At 38.6% G+C, this 17,978-nt stretch overlaps 1 protein-coding gene across 3 annotated transcripts in view; it reads left to right on the top strand.

Annotated features, from left to right (window-relative positions):
* The window catches only part of NEK10 (NIMA related kinase 10), a 133,211-nt gene that overhangs the window by 91,581 nt on the left and 23,652 nt on the right, over positions 1–17,978 (top strand). For 2 of the 3 annotated variants that reach the window (XM_084902986.1, XM_084902988.1), the window contains 5 exons: positions 5,051–5,234; positions 5,319–5,405; positions 7,338–7,392; positions 11,272–11,309; positions 11,409–11,549. In XM_084902986.1, the coding sequence (XP_084759112.1) occupies positions 5,051–5,234; positions 5,319–5,405; positions 7,338–7,392; positions 11,272–11,309; positions 11,409–11,549 (505 nt within the window). The remainder of the gene's footprint in view (positions 1–5,050; positions 5,235–5,318; positions 5,406–7,337; positions 7,393–11,271; positions 11,310–11,408; positions 11,550–17,978) is intronic. The other variant, XM_084902987.1, reaches the window with a different exon arrangement.

Raw genomic sequence — 17,978 nt, 5'->3', positions numbered from 1 at the left:
CTGTGCATTGTTTCTTCTACATGTTAAGTGGCATTGCCTGATCTGGCCTCTTTTGAAATGCTTTTGGAAATATTAATAGGCATTCAGTTGTTTTCATCTGTCTGCAGTCTTGGAACAAAATGGTGGTCGGTAGTTGCTGTAGACCACATTGTCTGTATTTTTAATAAGTGATATTTTTACATTATGACACTGTTCTTCCCCTCATCTTTATTATTATTATTATTATTATTATTATTATGTCTCACAAATCTGTCTTTGAATTAGGAATGTCAGGTTAGTGATGGGGTGGCAGGGCAACCAACATTGCCAATGTTAAATTTGGTTCTAGGATTTTAGGCTGAATTATTATAATTAATTCATTCTCTAATTTTATTTAAGTTAATGACAGTTCATTAATATCTTCTTATGGGTTTAAGAAGTTCAGAGAATGTTGTGATAATAATGTAATCATAATTATGTGCATGAATTATATTAAAGTGAAATGTTTAGCTTTATATGAATATTTTTAACAAGTTCAAAACAAAAAAAATAATTAGCATTCAAATGTGAAGAGACCATTTTTCTTTTGGGTAATAGTTGTGAATTTAGCTATTTTTAAGGCTTAAACACTAGTTTTTCTGGTTTAAATTGAACATATTACTCTGTGGGGCATGGGAGAAGGGAAATGCTTCAAGATTTTATCAATGAAATTAAACATTCTCCAAAGAACTTTGGAACTAAAAGAGTTCCATCCTCTATCTTGAGGGACCAGACGCCAGCCTTACTGCATCAGCCTACCTCTCTGTGATGGCAAAGCCAGGGTCCTAGGGTGCGTTCCTAGAAGGAGCCTCTCATTGCCCTTGCTGAGTGGACAGTCTATGTGGCCCCTTCAGCCATCTGGCCACACTGGCTGACTTTTTCAATACTTTAAAATTCAGTAACTAAGTTTATGTACAATGATATGCAGTTAATAATCTGTCTCCTGTCTTGAGGGTTTTTTTTTTCTTTTTTATTTGTTTTTTAAATGTATATTTTATTGATTTTTTACAGAGAGGAAGGGAGAGGGATAGAGAGTTAGAAACATCGATGAGAGAGAAACATCTATCAGTTGCCTCCTACACACCTCTTACAGGGGATGTGCCCACAACCAAAGCACATGCCCTTGACCAGAATCGAACTCAGGACCCTTCAGTCTGTAGGCCGACACTCTATCCACTGAGCCAAACCAATTAGGGCTTGATTTTTCATATATATATATATATATATATATATATATATATATATATAGGCAAGGGTGAGAGAGAGAGAGAGAGAGAGAGAGAAAGAAAGACATCAATGATGAGAGAGAATCATTGATTGATTGGCTGCCTCCTGCACACCCACACTGGGAATGGAGCCCACAAACTGGGCATATGCCCTAACTGGGAATTGAACTGGGACCTCTGGTTCTTAGGTTGTTTTGAATTTTCTTTGTTCTATCAACCATAAAAAACATAAAACTTGTCACCTAAAAGAGATCACCTCATCCTGGTAAATTTCTGTCAAGCACTGGGTAGCCCTAAATTCATGTATTTAAGGTCACAATTATTAACTGAATAAATGGAAGGCATGCGGTAAAGATATAACAAATAGAATATAAATATTTAGACCACAACAGATATAGTGCATTCTTTATGGCTTCTACAGGATGTAGCTGGTGTTATGCTTTATATTTATTTCTTGCTTTTCTTTCTCTTGCTATAAAACTAACATTCTGGGCAATTTAAATATATTGCACCAGTTTTAATAAACTAGGCTCTCTTAATTCTTTTTCTACTGCCACAGTTAATTTGATCATTGCCAGCCTGTTACTGTTAGAATTGCTATTCAACCAAAAAATTTATTATGATCTGCTCCACACATAAACATTACATTATAATGAGCTAAACATAATTGTGTCTGTATCAGCAATTGTGACAGGAAGCGGCTTCTCAAATGGTGATGACTACCACACCAATGATCATTTTATTGTAAAATTTCCATTGTCTTCTCCTTGCTGTCATATCAATACTCAGAATGTGTCCATCCATTCCTCGGAAATATAGAAGCCAAAAAAATCTAAATTCACTCTCTGATTCCCAGAAAAACCCTAAGTAATTAGAAAGTACAAAAAATGATAGCAGCCAAAGTCCATCCCCCAAGTTGTAACCATTCCCTCACCACCCTAACTTGCTTTAATAGGTTTATGTACTTGCAAGGCAACTTCTGAAAACATCTTAATGGTCTCAGCTATTATGGCTGAAAATACCCAACCATCTCTGCCTTTGCCCAGTGCCTGCTGGGTTATAGGTGCCTGTTGTCATTGCTGGGCTGGTCATCTCTAAGACAGGTGAGCTTTACAGCCTTTCCTAGTGCAGAGGGAAGAGAAGGGAGAAGTTCGCATCACCAAACAGTCCCTTTACCTCTCAGAAATGTCACAGTGTAGGACCCTGCAGAAAGGGGCAAGATTGAAAACACAGCAGTTATAGTTACAAAATCTGCCTATAAGAAAATTCACCTGTTTTTCTAGCCCTTCTCTGCCTTTGATATCAACACAGCAACTACTTATTGAGCATTGGCTATGTGCAAGGTATCCAGGGACTTAAAAGGGGCTGAAATAGCCCCCAGCTCTTAAAGGAGTGAGTTGGATAATAATTTGAGTACTCAAATATCCACAAGCAAAAACTCTGGAAATCACACTTGGGAAAGTGTGTCTATAATGGTATTTAGTTTCTGGCACCTACAAAAAACTATATAGAATTTTTTAAAAGCAAAAACTGCTTCAAGAGATCATAGAAATAGAGGTTTTGAACCAAAACAAGCTACACATTCCACATTACTTTATCATACCTGTCATGCCTATAGAATCTGAAGAACCATCTCTCCCATAATGGGACTTCCCTTTATCAACATTTAAGCCAACATCCAATTACTCATGGATACAATTTTGGCAATTGCAAAGGACTTTAATTGCAACCCAACTGGTTCTTGGGTGTTGGTGGCAAGTCAGACTTCCTTAAGTCTGGAATTGCATATACAGGACTCACAGCATCTCCCTACTTTTCAGCTGTTTAAAGAAAAATGTTCCTCTGGTATCTTATCCACACCTGTTCTCAAGAGATAAAAAGGCCTTGCTGAAGTTTTGGTAGTTTCACACATATATGGATTCTAGTATCTAATTACATCAATCTGGGGGAAAAAATGTTTTCTATGTAAAAATTATCTCTTGTCTTGTTTTCAACATTGATAGCTTTGACACATCTTGGGTGTAGAGTCCTTACAGGGTTGTAAGTGACAGTTGTGGTCTTTAGAGTAGGGCAGGAGATGGTATATTTGAAAAAAATTGTTGCTAGGAGGAGAAAGCCTTTAATAGAGGTCAGACAGAAAAAGGAAGAAGACCCAGGAGAAGTTGAGTGGGTTTTGCAGGCAAGGAAAGTAAATATCTGGGGAAAAACCATGAGCCTGTCTCTGTAGCAAGCATTGCTCATCATTGGAATTGACTTGTGACTAAGCAATCTGACACTCTTCACAGGTAGATGTTTTTTCTTTTAATAAATGCACCCCTTTGCTTTCCTCTCATGCTCAACTTAGTTACCTTTCTTAGGCCTTTCTTCCTTTGTCTTTTCATCTTCCTGGTCTATGCCTTAGGGTCAGCCTTGTTTAGCCCAACAGCCCAAGGTTTTACCACAAACTGTCCACACAATAAAGGTTTTAGGAACGGGGAGTCAACTGAGTAAAGAAATAGTACTTCTCCTGCTGAGTCATAATTGGTTCCTTTCCCTGTCTTTTTCTTAGAAAATGAAAAACTGTAATAAGTGATATTTTTTAGATTATGACACTGTTCTTCCTCTCATCTTTATTAGTATTATTATGGCAAGCAAATCTGTCTTTGGATTAGCAATACCAAGATGATGGATTAGGAATTTAATGAGAGTAATCTTTCTTTTCCCCTTTTTTCTTATTGAACTGTCAGATATAATCTTTTAGTTTCTGATACTTGCAGTTTTGGGAAATGTGGACTCACATGGCCAGATGGTAACCTTGGGGCGCTATGATAATAAAAACACAGCAGTTGGAGGAGCCCGTGGCTAGCAAAGCTCTGTGGGAAGTATTGTCTCTGGGCAGTGGCCTGGGGTCCTAAGTGGTTTGCAGTCCCTTTGCTGTAGCTCATCTCTTAAGGAACGCCCCACCCCCACTCCCTCTCTCCATGGCCTGCGCTGTGTCTGCTACTAATTACCCTTGAACTTTGAAGAAACTAAGCCTTCCTTACTTATTCTCTGTGGTGCTGAGAAGATGTGATAGCACATCTTTTCAAAATAACTTAAAAGAGCTCTCACTTTCATTGATACACGTTGGTTCCTTATTACTGTATTTTCTTTATTTTTGTTGTTGATATTTTTATTGATTTTTTAGAGAGAGAGGAAGGGAGAGGGAGAGAAAGAGAGAAACATCAATGGGCTACCTCCTGCATGTCCCCCATCAGGGACGGAGCCACAACTTGGACATGTGTCCTGACTGGGAATCAAACCAGCAACCCTTTGGTGCAGGGGTCAATGCCCAGCCAACTGAATCACACCAGCCAGGGCCTTAGTAACTACATTTTTCCCCACCAGCTTACACAGATCTTTGTGACTAAGCATCTTGCCACATCCATTTTTTTTTTTATCCAAAAAATTTTTATATCTATATCTATATCTATGTCTATGTCTATATCTATATATCTATATCTATATCTATATCTATATCTATATCTATATCTATATCTATATCTATATCTATATCTATATCTATATCTACAATATATCTATATCTATATCCATATCCATATCCATATCTATATATCTATATCTATATCTATATCTATATCTATATCTATATCTATCTATATCTATGGAGAGAGAGAGAGAATTTTATGGCAAATCTATAGTTGGAGCCTCTGATGCTACTTCAGCACACATATTTGTAATTAAGTGTTTTAATATATGTCCTAACAAGCTTTATAACCTACAGAAGGAAGACAGAAGCGTCTACTAAAGGTTGCGTTTCTCTCTAGGAGACCTTCGAGAAGGCAAGCCTGAGCAGCAGCAGCAGCGGGGCAGCCAGCCTGAAGAGCGAGCTTTCGGAGAGCGTGGACCTGCCCCCCGAAGGGCTCCAGGCCCCCTGTGGGAGGGAAGACGACAGGGCCTGTGATGAAGTCCTGTCGGATGATACCTTCAACCTGGAAAACATGGAGAAAGGTAATTCTAGTGAAGGGCTGGCAAGCACTCCGGCCTGCTCTCTGTCTCAGGGTTCATTTGTTTCTTCTGTTTATTAATGTGCAGATATATACTCAGAGCTAGACGATGACTTGGACATTTCAGACAACTCCAGCAGCTCCAGCTCCAGCCCTTTGAAAGAATCTACATTCAGTAAGCGTTCTTTACCAGTTGTGGATTCCAGCAGGTAGTAGTTTGGGTGTCAGGTAAATGTCATCCCATACACAACCCAGTGGTTTGTTTCCCAGGTGCAATGCTAATTAGCACAGGTGTGTCATCACTCTGACTGAACCCCCAAACCAACCAGCACTGTGGTTTTTTGTTGCCTCAGTGGTCAAATCGTACCTCAGTTGCAGGTTAGATCTCCAGCCCCCATTGGGGCTGGTATGGGAGGCAACCAGCCAAAGTGTCTCTCTCACATCAATGTTTCTCTCTCTTTTTCCCTTCCACTCTCTCTCTAAAAATCAATGGGAAAAATATTCTCGGGTGAGGATTAAAAAAAAAGAAACTTGGAGAATAAATAAGAGTGGTATGGACTAAGTTTTGTAAAACGTTATTTACATTAATGAAAAGGGATGTATTATTCTTAAAACACAAAAGTAACCTAAATAATTTAATTGTTTAGAATAGGGGTGTCGAACTCAATCAGAGAAGGGGCCAAAATCTAAAATCCAGCCTAAATCGCGGGCCGAATGGTTTACTGAACAGTCATAAACTGACAATGTCATAAACTGACAGCAGAGTGCAGTGATGACAGCGCGGTGCGGGCCACATTGCAAGGCCTGGCGGGCTGGATTTGGCCCGCGGGCCTTGTGTTTGACACATGTGGTTTAGAACTATGAAAAAATATGTTAATTTCACTCTTAATTTGAAACAGTAAAGAAAACAGTCACACTGGGATATGGGAAAGAAAAATAATAGATATATTAAGATAAAATTTAAAGAAGATAAGGAGAGGATTCAGTTCACTCAATAAATCTGAAAGAAAAGATGTTATAATAGAAAATGGAGAGAAAATAAAAACTCTTTTAAAAGAATAAGTTCAGGGGATATTAAATAGGGTAGATAGAAATGCTCTCTAAAATAAGTGAAAATAATTCTTACCAATGACTGTGTGACTTCTCACCAATGACTGTCTCAAAAAAGAAGGTATAAAATAGTCTCCCTAAGGATAGAATTAGAACCCCAGGGATTTAGTTTCCTTCTTTGTTCCTTTTCAAACTTAATTGGAAAATTTGTGACTAGATGTTTCAGATTTTCCAGGATAATCCAAGTTTCCAACACTTTGCTCTGTTTTCCCCATAAATTTCAGCTTACTAGGGAAAAATGTCTTTAAAATTAAAAATATGTATTTTTATTGATTTCGGAGAGGAAGGGAGAGGAATAGAGAGATAGAAACATCAATGATGAGAGAGAATCATTAATAGCCTGCTTCCTGCATGCCCCCCTATTGGGGATCGAGCCCACAACCCAGGCATGTGCCCTTGGCCAGAATCAAACCTGGGACCCTTCAGTCTACAGGCCAACACTCTATCCACTGAGCCAAACTGGGGAGGGCCTAGGGAAAATGTCTTGATTTGTAATTGGGAAAATATAAATATTGTACATAAAAATATCCATGCATATAAATATGTGTAGCAGATTCTAGAAGCAGTTATTACTGACTGTTTTAAGATGAATTCAGTGCTGTATATCTCCAGTAACAATGGCGGGAGGGTCAGTGGGAAAGAAAAAGTTGGACCCTTAAATTTGCATGTGGTAACTTGCAGCTGGCTGTCTTAGCAAAGCTTTTGGATGATTATGACATAGATGTGTTATTGTTCCTTGTTAGCTATTAATAATGGAGTTTCTTTGCTTAGCACCTTTTCTTAATTAAAAAAAGACTCTAAACAAAACTGTCAGGTAAATATTAATTTACAACATTATATTTTAGCTGGTGCTTTCATAAATGAAGATAGTCTTTATACTATGTACAATTTCTCAGACAATAGAATGCAGCACACTTTAAGCAATCAACCAAACAAATAAATGATTTTTCTTTTTGCAATGGGAAACTATGTAATTATTTTTATTTTCTTGTTCCAGGCATTTTAAAGAGAAGTTTTAGTGCTTCAGGAGGAGAAAGACAATCCCAAATGAGGTATGTACACATTGAGCTCTTAGGAATATTTTTAGACTGCATAGAGTTGAGTTATTGCTGCCTAACTTGAAACCTGATAGCTAGAAGTTACCCTGGGCATGTGGAAATGGAGGCTATTAGAGCCCACCCACAGAACTGATGTAGTTTACCAGCAGCATACTGGGAAGAGTGCTAAGCTTAGATCTGGTTTTAGTCTGGCTAAATCAGTTCATTTCTTTGAACTCAAGGGTAGGCCAGGGAGGTAGGGCAATTGTGCTTTTATGAGATCAACTGGAACCCTGGCTATATATATATATATATATATATATATATATATATATATATATATATATTTTTTTTTTTTTTTTTTAAATTTTATTTTTTTAATTTTTTTTTCACATCTTGGGAATAGGTTTTATCCTCATGTGGCTGGTGGGAAGTGGGAAGGGAAAGGGAGATACGCTCCTTCTTTTAAGCACATGATCCAGATGTGCTCATCCCTTCTGCTCACATACCATTGGCCAGAACTTTGTCATATGACCACTTCTAGCTGCAAGGGAGGATGAGTATGTGTGGGGGCTTCTGTTTTTAAAAGGAATAAGGAATAACTAGAAGTTTCTACAACAGTTGATTCCTGGGCTTAGGACTAAAACAAAACTGTTCAATTTGGCCTTCTGCAAGTCCCTGGCTACAGACCTTCCTGAGAGCAGTTTCTGTGGCATCGGGGGAGGCTGGTGTGAACAGAAGCCTGAGCCTGACTGTGGTGGTTTTAGAAGTGACAGGGGAGGGTGCAGAGCAATTGAAGAAAGTGAGGGGAGAGCGGCGAAAGTTAGCTGGTGGGGAATGTCAATGGAAAAGGGCCTTCTAGAATCTTCTGCAGGCTGATTGGGACTGAGGAGAAGCAGACCCTGGAGAGGAGAGATTTAGGATGGAAGAGAAGCGATGGTGGACAGTTTCCCAGTGAGAAAGAGAAGGGGCCTGGGAAAGATGAGGTAACAGCCATTTCTTTGTGTCTGAGAAACGGAGGCAAAGATAAAATGCAGCTTAGAAAACAGAGAATGGGGATATTAAGGAAAGTGGTATACTTGGTGGGTTTTGTTTATTAGATGATTGGATGGTCTAGATTTGAGGAGTGTGATCAACCAGGAAGAAGCAGATAAACATTTCTGGATTGATATGGACTATGTTTTTTGTTATCTTGGCTAAATGCCTAGAGTGACATGGTTGGAGCATATGGTAGGTTTATGCTTAACTTTTTAAGAAACTGCCAAAGTGTTTTTCAGAGGGGTTGTACACTTTTCATTCCCACTTGGAAAGAGATGAACTTCATGTGTATATTGAGAGGGGGTGAAGCAGATGATAGTGTTTGTGGAAATCATCCTTTAATGTGTGTATCTCTGAAGTGATAAGGCATAAGAGGGAAAATAGAACTCACTGTTCATGGTCAAACTCTCACAAAATATTAGGTACTTTCAAATAACCATATGAATAGACATCCTTATTGTTAACGTTTGTTTGATCTTTTGTGCCTATCAACAGAGTTAGATAAAAGCTGGGTTAATGTCTGTCTGGAAAAAGCAATTCAAAATTCAATAATTAAGACTTTATTTGAAATTTCCAACTTTAATCATTTTCAGTGATCTAAGTGATGTAAAATCTTCTTCCTTTATTACTATTGCCTCCTTTATTTCAAGAATAGGGAATGGGCTTGACTTTTATCAGTTTCTAGCTGGGTTTTATTGCCTCACTCAGTATATATATATATATTTGGATAGTTCTAATTCAATAAGCCATAAAATTTTATCTCTTTTTACAAATAAATTATTCTGTATAGTGGAATTTGATAATACACACAGGGGCTTCAGCCTCTTCCATTGTCACGTACACCCCGATCTTGCTAAACTTTGAACACTGTGTCATGACCTTAAGAACATCAACTGATATTTGTTACTGTGTTGATACATAACAGACTATGTCTGGTCTTTTATTGCATTGTCCAGGGCACAGTGCACTGCACAGAGGTTCTAGTCCACAAATACCTGTAATTAATAGTTGCATGATTTTTATCTTGGCAGAAATTCTATATTTCTCACTGCAATAGGACTGAAATCTCACCTACTGGCTTGAACTTACAGCCTTTGCCATAGTCACAGCCTAAGGCCCCATTCCCTCTTTTCTTTAAGATTCTGTTGCTCAGGCAACAAGATTTTTTCCATGCTTGCTTGCGTCCTGTTGCTAAGGCAACAGGGTATAGTTGGCAGGCTAGTTTATGACATCGGATGTTTATGGCAGCAGAGATGCTTGTGGTTCACAACTTTGATAAATCAGTGAATGCATAATTATGTTCAGGGGTATGTGCCTGACTCTAGTCTTTGCATATAAAGATGATTATGGGTATTTGTAACCAACCAGTATCAAACACGTGGCCAGAAAGGCCCTTTTGTAATCTCAGGAGCTATGGATCTTGCCTCCTTTTTTTTTTTTTTTCTTTCTTTTTTTTTTTTGTTAATCCTCACCCGAGGTGATTTTTAGAAATAGTAGAAAGGAGGAAGGGAGGGAGGGCGAGGTGAGGTGGGGAGAGCAAAACATTGATGTTAGAGATACATCAATTGGTTGCCTCCCTCAGGTGCCCTGACTGGGGCTGGATCAAACCTGCAACCCAGGTTTGGATGGGAATTGAACCCATGACCCTTTGTATGTGGGGATACCCTCTAACCACTGAGCACACCAGCGAGGGCTGAGCGTTGCCCTCTTTGAACTTTCTGCGGGCAAAGACCATCCCTTTTCTTTCGTTATACATCTCCTTATCCCAGGGCTAGGGAGAGTACATTAACTCTGAAAGACTGGCAAGATTCATTTACTTTTTAAGGCTCTGGAAACATGGGCAGAAAAAATAATGGGATCAAGAGAGGGCTGGTTTAGTAGAGAGTTAGGAGGAATGGAAAAGGATAGGGAAGGAGCTCACAGTTGGACGTAAAGATTTTAGCTTTATTCTAGTACTTAGAAGTTAGGTGGTAGGTAATGAGTGCCAATTTTGTTATTCCTCACAGCTTAGGCATATGCATATATCAAGATCTCTATGATGAAAATGAATAAGGTAGGGTCAGAGAATCACCAATCATGTTCATTTGAATCCCTATATGAATGCATCACTCTTCAAATGACTATGGGGTGCCTCATACTTGGTTGATGTTGTATATATTTTTGTTGGATTGCATTAAATGGAAGTGTGGTTCTTATAACTTGCCAGGGCACAGATTTTTTAAAATTTAATTTAATTTTTTAAAATCCAACTATTAAGAAATGGGGTCTAAATTTTAGTGGAAAAAAGGTTATTTATGACTGTTTTTGGTGGGGTCTTAGACCACCTCCCCTGGGTTGAAGGCGCTGAGACCAACTTGCAGAAGGATCAGAAAATCCAGAATTTTAAGGCAGTGCAAACAAGGGATGTTAATAATACTGGAAACTTTAGGAAAGATAGAGTCCTTTTAAATGCAAAAATCATCTTATCTCATAGGATGAGATAGTTTCTTTTTAAGACATCAGGGACAAAGTGTAGGAAAATAATATATCTAAAAATTAAATATTTCTTTTCCATACAAGTCAGTATGTTCATTTTAGTGTAACAAGCAAATCATTCAAGGTGCTAAGGGATTTAGGCTCCTAGTCATTAGAGCTGATAAACAACTCTGGCTGGACAAGGCTCTTCTATTGCTCAGTGGGTTGTCAGGTCTGCTCTGGGTTCAGTTATGTTTATTTTCTTCTTTACTGAACTCTTGAGAATGTCTTGTGGGGGGGAAAACTTTATTTGTTTTTAAAATCTAAGCCATAGCAAGGTGCAGGCTTTCAGTAAGTCCTAGTTGAACAAGTCCTTCTAATGGCCCCTCATTCTGTTTTCAGGAACTTCACTGGGGGAGTGGTATCAAGACCAAGACCAGGTAATGTAGTGTTGGCAGCAATGAACTCATGCATGCCTCCCTGAAATTCAATGTAATGTATGTTACAGTTTCTTATTTTTCCCCCTTTTATTTCTTCAGCTTTGCTGCCTCTTGACCTGCTTCTGAAAGTGCCACCCCTCATGCTCAGAGCCCACATTAAGGAGGTAGAGGCCGAGCAAGTGACGGGGTGGCAGTCCCACAGCCTCCCCACTGTGATCCTCCGCAATCTCAAAGATCATGGTAGTACTTCTTAGATCAAGTTCATGTCAAGCGCACAAAGGGTGAACACAGAATTATAGTTGGGCCTGAAATGTCTGAATGATGCTTGGGAGGTCATTTTAATCTTGTTTTGTCTGTCCTTATTTGGCATTTAAAGAGTATCAAAAATGCTTTCTGTGTTCACTTATTTGATGTAAATATAGGCTGTTTTTCTCAAATTTGCATTTCTGCTTTGGTGGGAATAGTAACCAGTTGAACTACTGGTGCTTAAAGTGCATATCTACGAGCAAAAAATAGTAGCTATGTTTTACATACAAGTTTCTATAAGCTCTAGACTAGGGGTGTCGAACTCAATCAGAGAAGGGGCCAAAATCTAAAATCCAGCCTAAATCGCGGGCCGAATGGTTTACTGAACAGTCATAAACTGACAATGTCATAAACTGACAGCGGAGTGCAGTGATGACAGCGCAGTGCGGGCCACATCGCAAGGCCTGGCGGGCTGGATTTGGCCCACGGGCCTTGTGTTTGACACATGTGCTCTAGACTAATATGATACAGGAGACTAAAAGCACATTTTTTCTTTCTCCTTTACTCTGATATATATAGTTCTTTTTAATTATTTGTATTTGATTAAAGCAATATAATATATCATATCATATTGTCTTTAATAATTTAATAATTATGATTCTTAAAATAAATATAAGTATTTATCATAATGGTTTGGGGGGAGGGGAGAGTTTCTGATTTCTGTTAAAGAGGACCGAAGTACAACAGTAATGGTAAAATTGTCAGCTAAACCAGGAAAAAGTTTAGTGACTGTGCTTTTAACCTTTGGAGGAGTATATAACTCGAGTATAAAGTTCTGTTTGACTACTTTGGTTTATTTGGAATTACTGCTTAATGCTATTTTCACTTTAACTTCCTCAATTCACGTGTTTTTGTAGTGTTAACATGTATAGTGAACAAAGGTGATGTGAACTGATTTCCTGTAATATTATTGTATCTCTCCGTATTTAATAAAGACACTTGGAATAGTTATTGAGACCTTGGGGCTATTTACACTGTCAACATAGATGCAAAAAAGGATGACTTTGTTATTAAGATGTCCAAAGCTCTCATGTTGACTGTGCTCTATTCCTACTATCTTTGCATAGAGCAAGTTCGTAGCATCATCATGAAGCTAAAACAGTCATTATTGATTAATTTTTTAACAGCAAGAGCAGATCATGCACACACATATGTAAACAACTCACAGTTCTGTTGTGACCCATATAGGGATTCCTTTTCTTAAAGGGCATGCTTCCTTTTCCTAAAGGTCAGATTAAGATCTGACTTGATGTCAGTGGAATTGATCAGATCTTTGGACCGTTTTAGCACAGTTTACATGTAATATACTGTTTGCTATACTGTTCAATTTTTAAAAAAATATTCATTGATTCACATATATCTTTTAATTGAAAACAGAAGATGGTATAGCATTTGTGAGTGTTGTCAGTGAATGCTAAAGTTTACCCATAAAGGAGATTAGTAATATAGAACACATTCATGCATATGACCGTTTGAGTTACAATTTATGGTAGTAGGTGGTAGGTTTCTATTTTCCAATAGAAAAATAATTCTGTATTTTTTCCATCCTAAAACAACTGGTACCAGCCCACCCTCACCTGTAAATCACACCCCTCTTCAGTTATCCCCTCTTTATCTCTAGCCTAACTCAGAGAATAAAAAGGCGGGAGTCACTGTTGCTCTGGTTATACTTTAGGTCTTTGTTACCCAGAATAGGTACAGCACTGAAATGTGCGAATGATTTATTAAAAACAAAACAAGCAGATCATATTAGTATTTCATTTATTTAAAATTTGATTTCGCTTTATTGGATAAAAAGGAACATGCTGGAAATTATATATAACCAACAACTGCAGCCCTGTATTACCTAAATGTTCTAGAAAAAATTGTCAGGAAGGGGATTTATGTCTAAGCCTAGGTATGCCCCCAGGACTATAGCTAGTATGTGAACATCATTTTCTATGGGCTCTGGCAGAACAAAGGGTGAGAAGTATTATTTTAGAATCCCACGTGGATGTGTTGTAATAAGATCCTGCCTACATTGTACTCCAAAAATGTGGACTTCTAGGTCCATATTGTGATGATACAGCAGAATCAAAACTCCCGTAGAACAAATAACTCTGGAACTATTTCAGGTGAACACAATTATAGTGAAAAGTCCTCTAACTCTTTTTTACAACATATATTTATATTGATTGCAGAGAGGAAGGGAGATGAGAGAGCTAGAAACATCAATGCTGATTGCTGCCTCTTGCATGCTTCACACTGGGGATTGAGCTCCAACCCGAGCATGTGCCCTGACCAGGAATCAAACCATGACCTCCTGGTTCATAAGTCGATGCTCAACCACTGAGCCAAAATGGCCAGGCTTATTCTTTTTTTTTATTTTTTATACTAGATTGTGTAAATGTCTTATAGACTTTCTTTAGTTTAGATAATAGACTATCATTCTCTGCTAATAGAAATAAAAATTTAGAAATTTCTATATTGCATAGGTGAAAATAGTAACAATAATTAACATAGAATCAATGGATGAACAAAAATGTAAAGCATGTTGATTATTTTAGCTCTGCTTCCCTAACTTTAGTCTTTTATAGATTTTCTTTGCACAGCTGACCATACCTGAGTACCATCTGCACTACTATTTTCCTGATATATTGTTTAATTTTTGGAAACATTAAATTTTATTTTAAATTACAGTTTATATTAAATATTATTAGTTTCCAGTGTACAGCATAGTGGTTAGATAATCATATACTTTGCAAAAATTCCCTTTCTCCCTTCCCCCCTTGATATTTCAGTGCCCATCTGGCACCATACATAGTTTTGACTGGATTGACACTGATATTTTCTCTCCCATGCTCAGTTTTCATTTTCATCAGCATTAGTAGGCACTGAATTGATGTATGGAGATTCTTATTTTCTGTGTTTTGACTAGGAATTGTCACTTCATGAAATCTGGGCTCTTAATTTTGTTCTCTTACTAGATGACAGAGAATCTATTTTTATACTTATCTTTTACTCATAATGAGCTGATCTAAAGAAAATTGTCAGTGTCCCTCCCATATATTCCTGAGAGTACAGCTAATTCTCTTTCTAATGAGCAACCATTCAAATTAGTAGCTTACGTTCAAATTAGTCATTCACAATAGGTACTTAATACTAAATTTCACAATTGCCATGATTCTAAGTACATGCCTTCTCTCATTTTACAATTCTTTTTGCACATAAAAATGTGCTCCCCAGATTTTAATCAAAACTTATAATACTAGTTCATACTATGTGATTTGGCATATAATTATATACTTTCTTTATCACTTGATGGGATTTTGTTGTATTAGCTCTACCTTCCATCCAGATTATAAGCATCTTTTGTAAAGTTTGCATATATCCAGAGCATTTCCTCTGAGATCAGGCCCTTGAAAACTCACTGAGTGACTGATGCAGGCCTACCCTATATACATCTTTGTCTATCCTTGCTATTGGGAACAGCTGCATAGTAATCTTATGATTACTACAAGGATGGAAACAATATTTTAATATTAGATTTTAGATTGGAGAAAGGGTAGGTGACATTTCCTTTGCCACTGATAATTTGCCTCCTAATTCTTCCTGCCAAGTGAGGTACTGGAGGAGTGTGGACCAGGTCCCCAGAGGTGACCCTGCTAAAGGTTCTCGACCCACAGGCTCTCTGCCGTAGAGCCTAAGATCATTGGAAAACACAGATATTTACATTACGATTCATACAGTAGCAAACTCACAATTATGAAGTAGCAACAAAAAAATGTTATGGTTGTGGGGCACCATAACATGAGGAACCTGTATTAAAGGGTTGAGACATTAAAAAGGTTGAGAACCACTTCTTTAGATAGTGAGTTATGTAAATAATTTATGTAAATACTTTTTCAAACCATATTGGAATGCAAAAGCACAATTCTTAAAGTTATTCTTTAGCAAATGTTCCAGTTTTATTTAATCTATTAATGATGGGACCAGCTGGAGAATAAAAGAGCTGCTTCTAAGAGCATTTAAAGAGCAGGGATTTAAATAGTTAGTCAAGAGAGAAAAGCCGAAATAACATTGCTAAATTAAGCATAAGACTGGTGAGATTTCTACAGGGCAATTAAACCATGTGTGTTTGTGATTAATTTCCTGTTTGGCCTATGAATTCATACCAGTAGGTCAGTTTCTGCAGGTAAATCCCTAACGCTATGGGCTATAAACTGTTATCAGTATGGATTGTTAGTTAAGTATACCCGGAAATTACCCAAAAGTGTTAGATTAGGATCAAGTGGAGTTATAAAATGATCTAGCATGATGCCAGAGAATTAAACAATGATCATTTTGCCTAGTCTTTCCATGATTGGGATAAATCATGGAAAAGCTTGGGCTCCAGGCACTGAGCATTGCTCTTGTCCAGGTAATTGAATGGGGTTGGGAGCATCTTCTCTTTCTGTGTGTTTTTTTGTTTTTTGTTTTTTTGATTGGTTAGCCTTTGCATTCTCAATGCTGAGCATAGTGTGGTTTTCACACCACAATATTTTATTCCTGAGAATCTGGGCTTCATCAATCGAGTTGACTTTCAGAGAAAAAATAGTTCCCTTTAGCAGGAATAAATGAGTCAGCATGACTTGGTTAGTCATTGTAGCATTGCATAAGCAATAACTAAGTGAGAAGAGTCAAGCTGTATGGACCAGACCAAATGCCTATGTAATTTTTAGTCTAAAAAGTCAGGAATAAAATTTAACTCTATGTTTTCCCAACACCTTAATTGTTATATTGAGCCCCCTTCCAGATATCAGAAAACATGGTCAATTACCCTTAATCTAAATGTCAATGTGTTGGTGATTTCTTGATTATATCAGGTTCAAAGTCAGACCAACCAAGGATTGCCCTTCTCTCTCCTTCCATGGGTGATATTTTGTGCCAGGGATTTAATTGGCATCATGGTACTGGGGCTTGGAGACCACCTGTGCTGGTGTTTAATCTGATTATTGAGCGTGGCTACTCTCCTGCACTTGCATCCAGGGAAGTGACACAGCCCCACCTGACTTCCTGTTACAGTCCATGTTTCCACGGTGGCTGTGGAATGAAGACAAGGCCTTTGTAGGGCAAGCTCTCACTCTATTGGCTCCCCTTCTCCGGGGGTTGGGGAGGCGAGTCTGACATTTCTGGGCCTGGAGGTTTGAGATCTCAGCAGAGCCTCTTTGACACCCCAGGGAGCTATCCCTGTGGCCCCACCTGACCCGTGCCATTGCCGATGGTGCAGGTAAGCTCTGCATGACCAGGGCCTCTCAGAGTTCCCCTTGGGAACCAGCACCCAGTCTTGCCACTCCTGAACCCCCAAACTCAAAGGCAATTCCATCAACCAACTCTTTCCTCCTTTCTGCTCCCACCCAGACTTCACCTAAGGTGAGCTGCAATTTCTTTTCTCCTTTTCTCTATATCCTCCCTCCTCACAGAATCTTTATGACATCCAGGAGAGGTGGGAAGATGAGTTTATTCAGCAGTTGTTCTTTTGAATCTCTCTTAGATTTTTTTTTTAAGTCCAGGAATGTACTTGCTCTTTTCCTTGGTTCCTCTTTGCCACTCCATCCTGGGGAAATGTTAGTCGCACTCTGCTTGCTCAGCAAAAGGAGTTCATGAGGTGGAAAGGGAGTGTGGGAAATAATACAACAGAAAATTTTCTACACAGCCTCTTGCTATAGTCATGTGTATTGTGTAGTCATTTCTATGAACTTTGCCTTTAAAAATCCTGATGTTATATTTTGCAGAATAACTAAAGACATAGCAAGTTTAGAATTGGGGACTCCCTACCTAGGAGGGAGGGAGGGAGAGAGGGAGGGAGGGAGGGAGGGAGGGAGGGAGGGAGAGAGAGAGAGAGAGAGAGAGAGAGAGAGAGAGAGAGAGAGAGAGAGAGAGAGAAGAGAGAGAGAGAGAGAGAGAGAGAGAGAGAGAGAGAGAGAGAGAGAGAGAGAGAGAGAGAGAGAGAGAGAGAGGGCAATTAAGCCTGAGCAGGATGAAATGCATTATGTCAAGGTGGCTAAGTCAGAATTTAAGAGCCAAGGACTTCAAGCAGCCTTGCTTCTTTGGCCTTTAAATGCTCCTATCTGAAGGTTCAAATGAAAAGGGGTTGAAGGGAGCCTGATCACTCAGAGGGTGAAAGAAGCTGAGGCTTTGAGGTAGCTTCCTGCCATTTTGTGGGAAATCTACCAGGTGTGGCTTTAGGGGGACTTGGCCCCATTTACAGAACTCCCTGTTGGTCTCTGATGGGATGATTCCGTGCCCAAGCTCCCATTCTTCTTCTCTCTCACTTCCCTCTCCCTTTCTACCAGATGTCGTTCTTTCTCAGTGACTGGAGCCCAAGCTTCCACAGCCTCCTAG

This window comes from Pipistrellus hanaki, assembly GCF_964339955.1.
Source record: "Pipistrellus hanaki genome assembly, chromosome: 13".
In the NCBI taxonomy this organism is placed as follows: Eukaryota; Metazoa; Chordata; class Mammalia; order Chiroptera; family Vespertilionidae; genus Pipistrellus; species Pipistrellus hanaki.
This window is presented reverse-complemented; position numbering and strand designations above follow the sequence as displayed.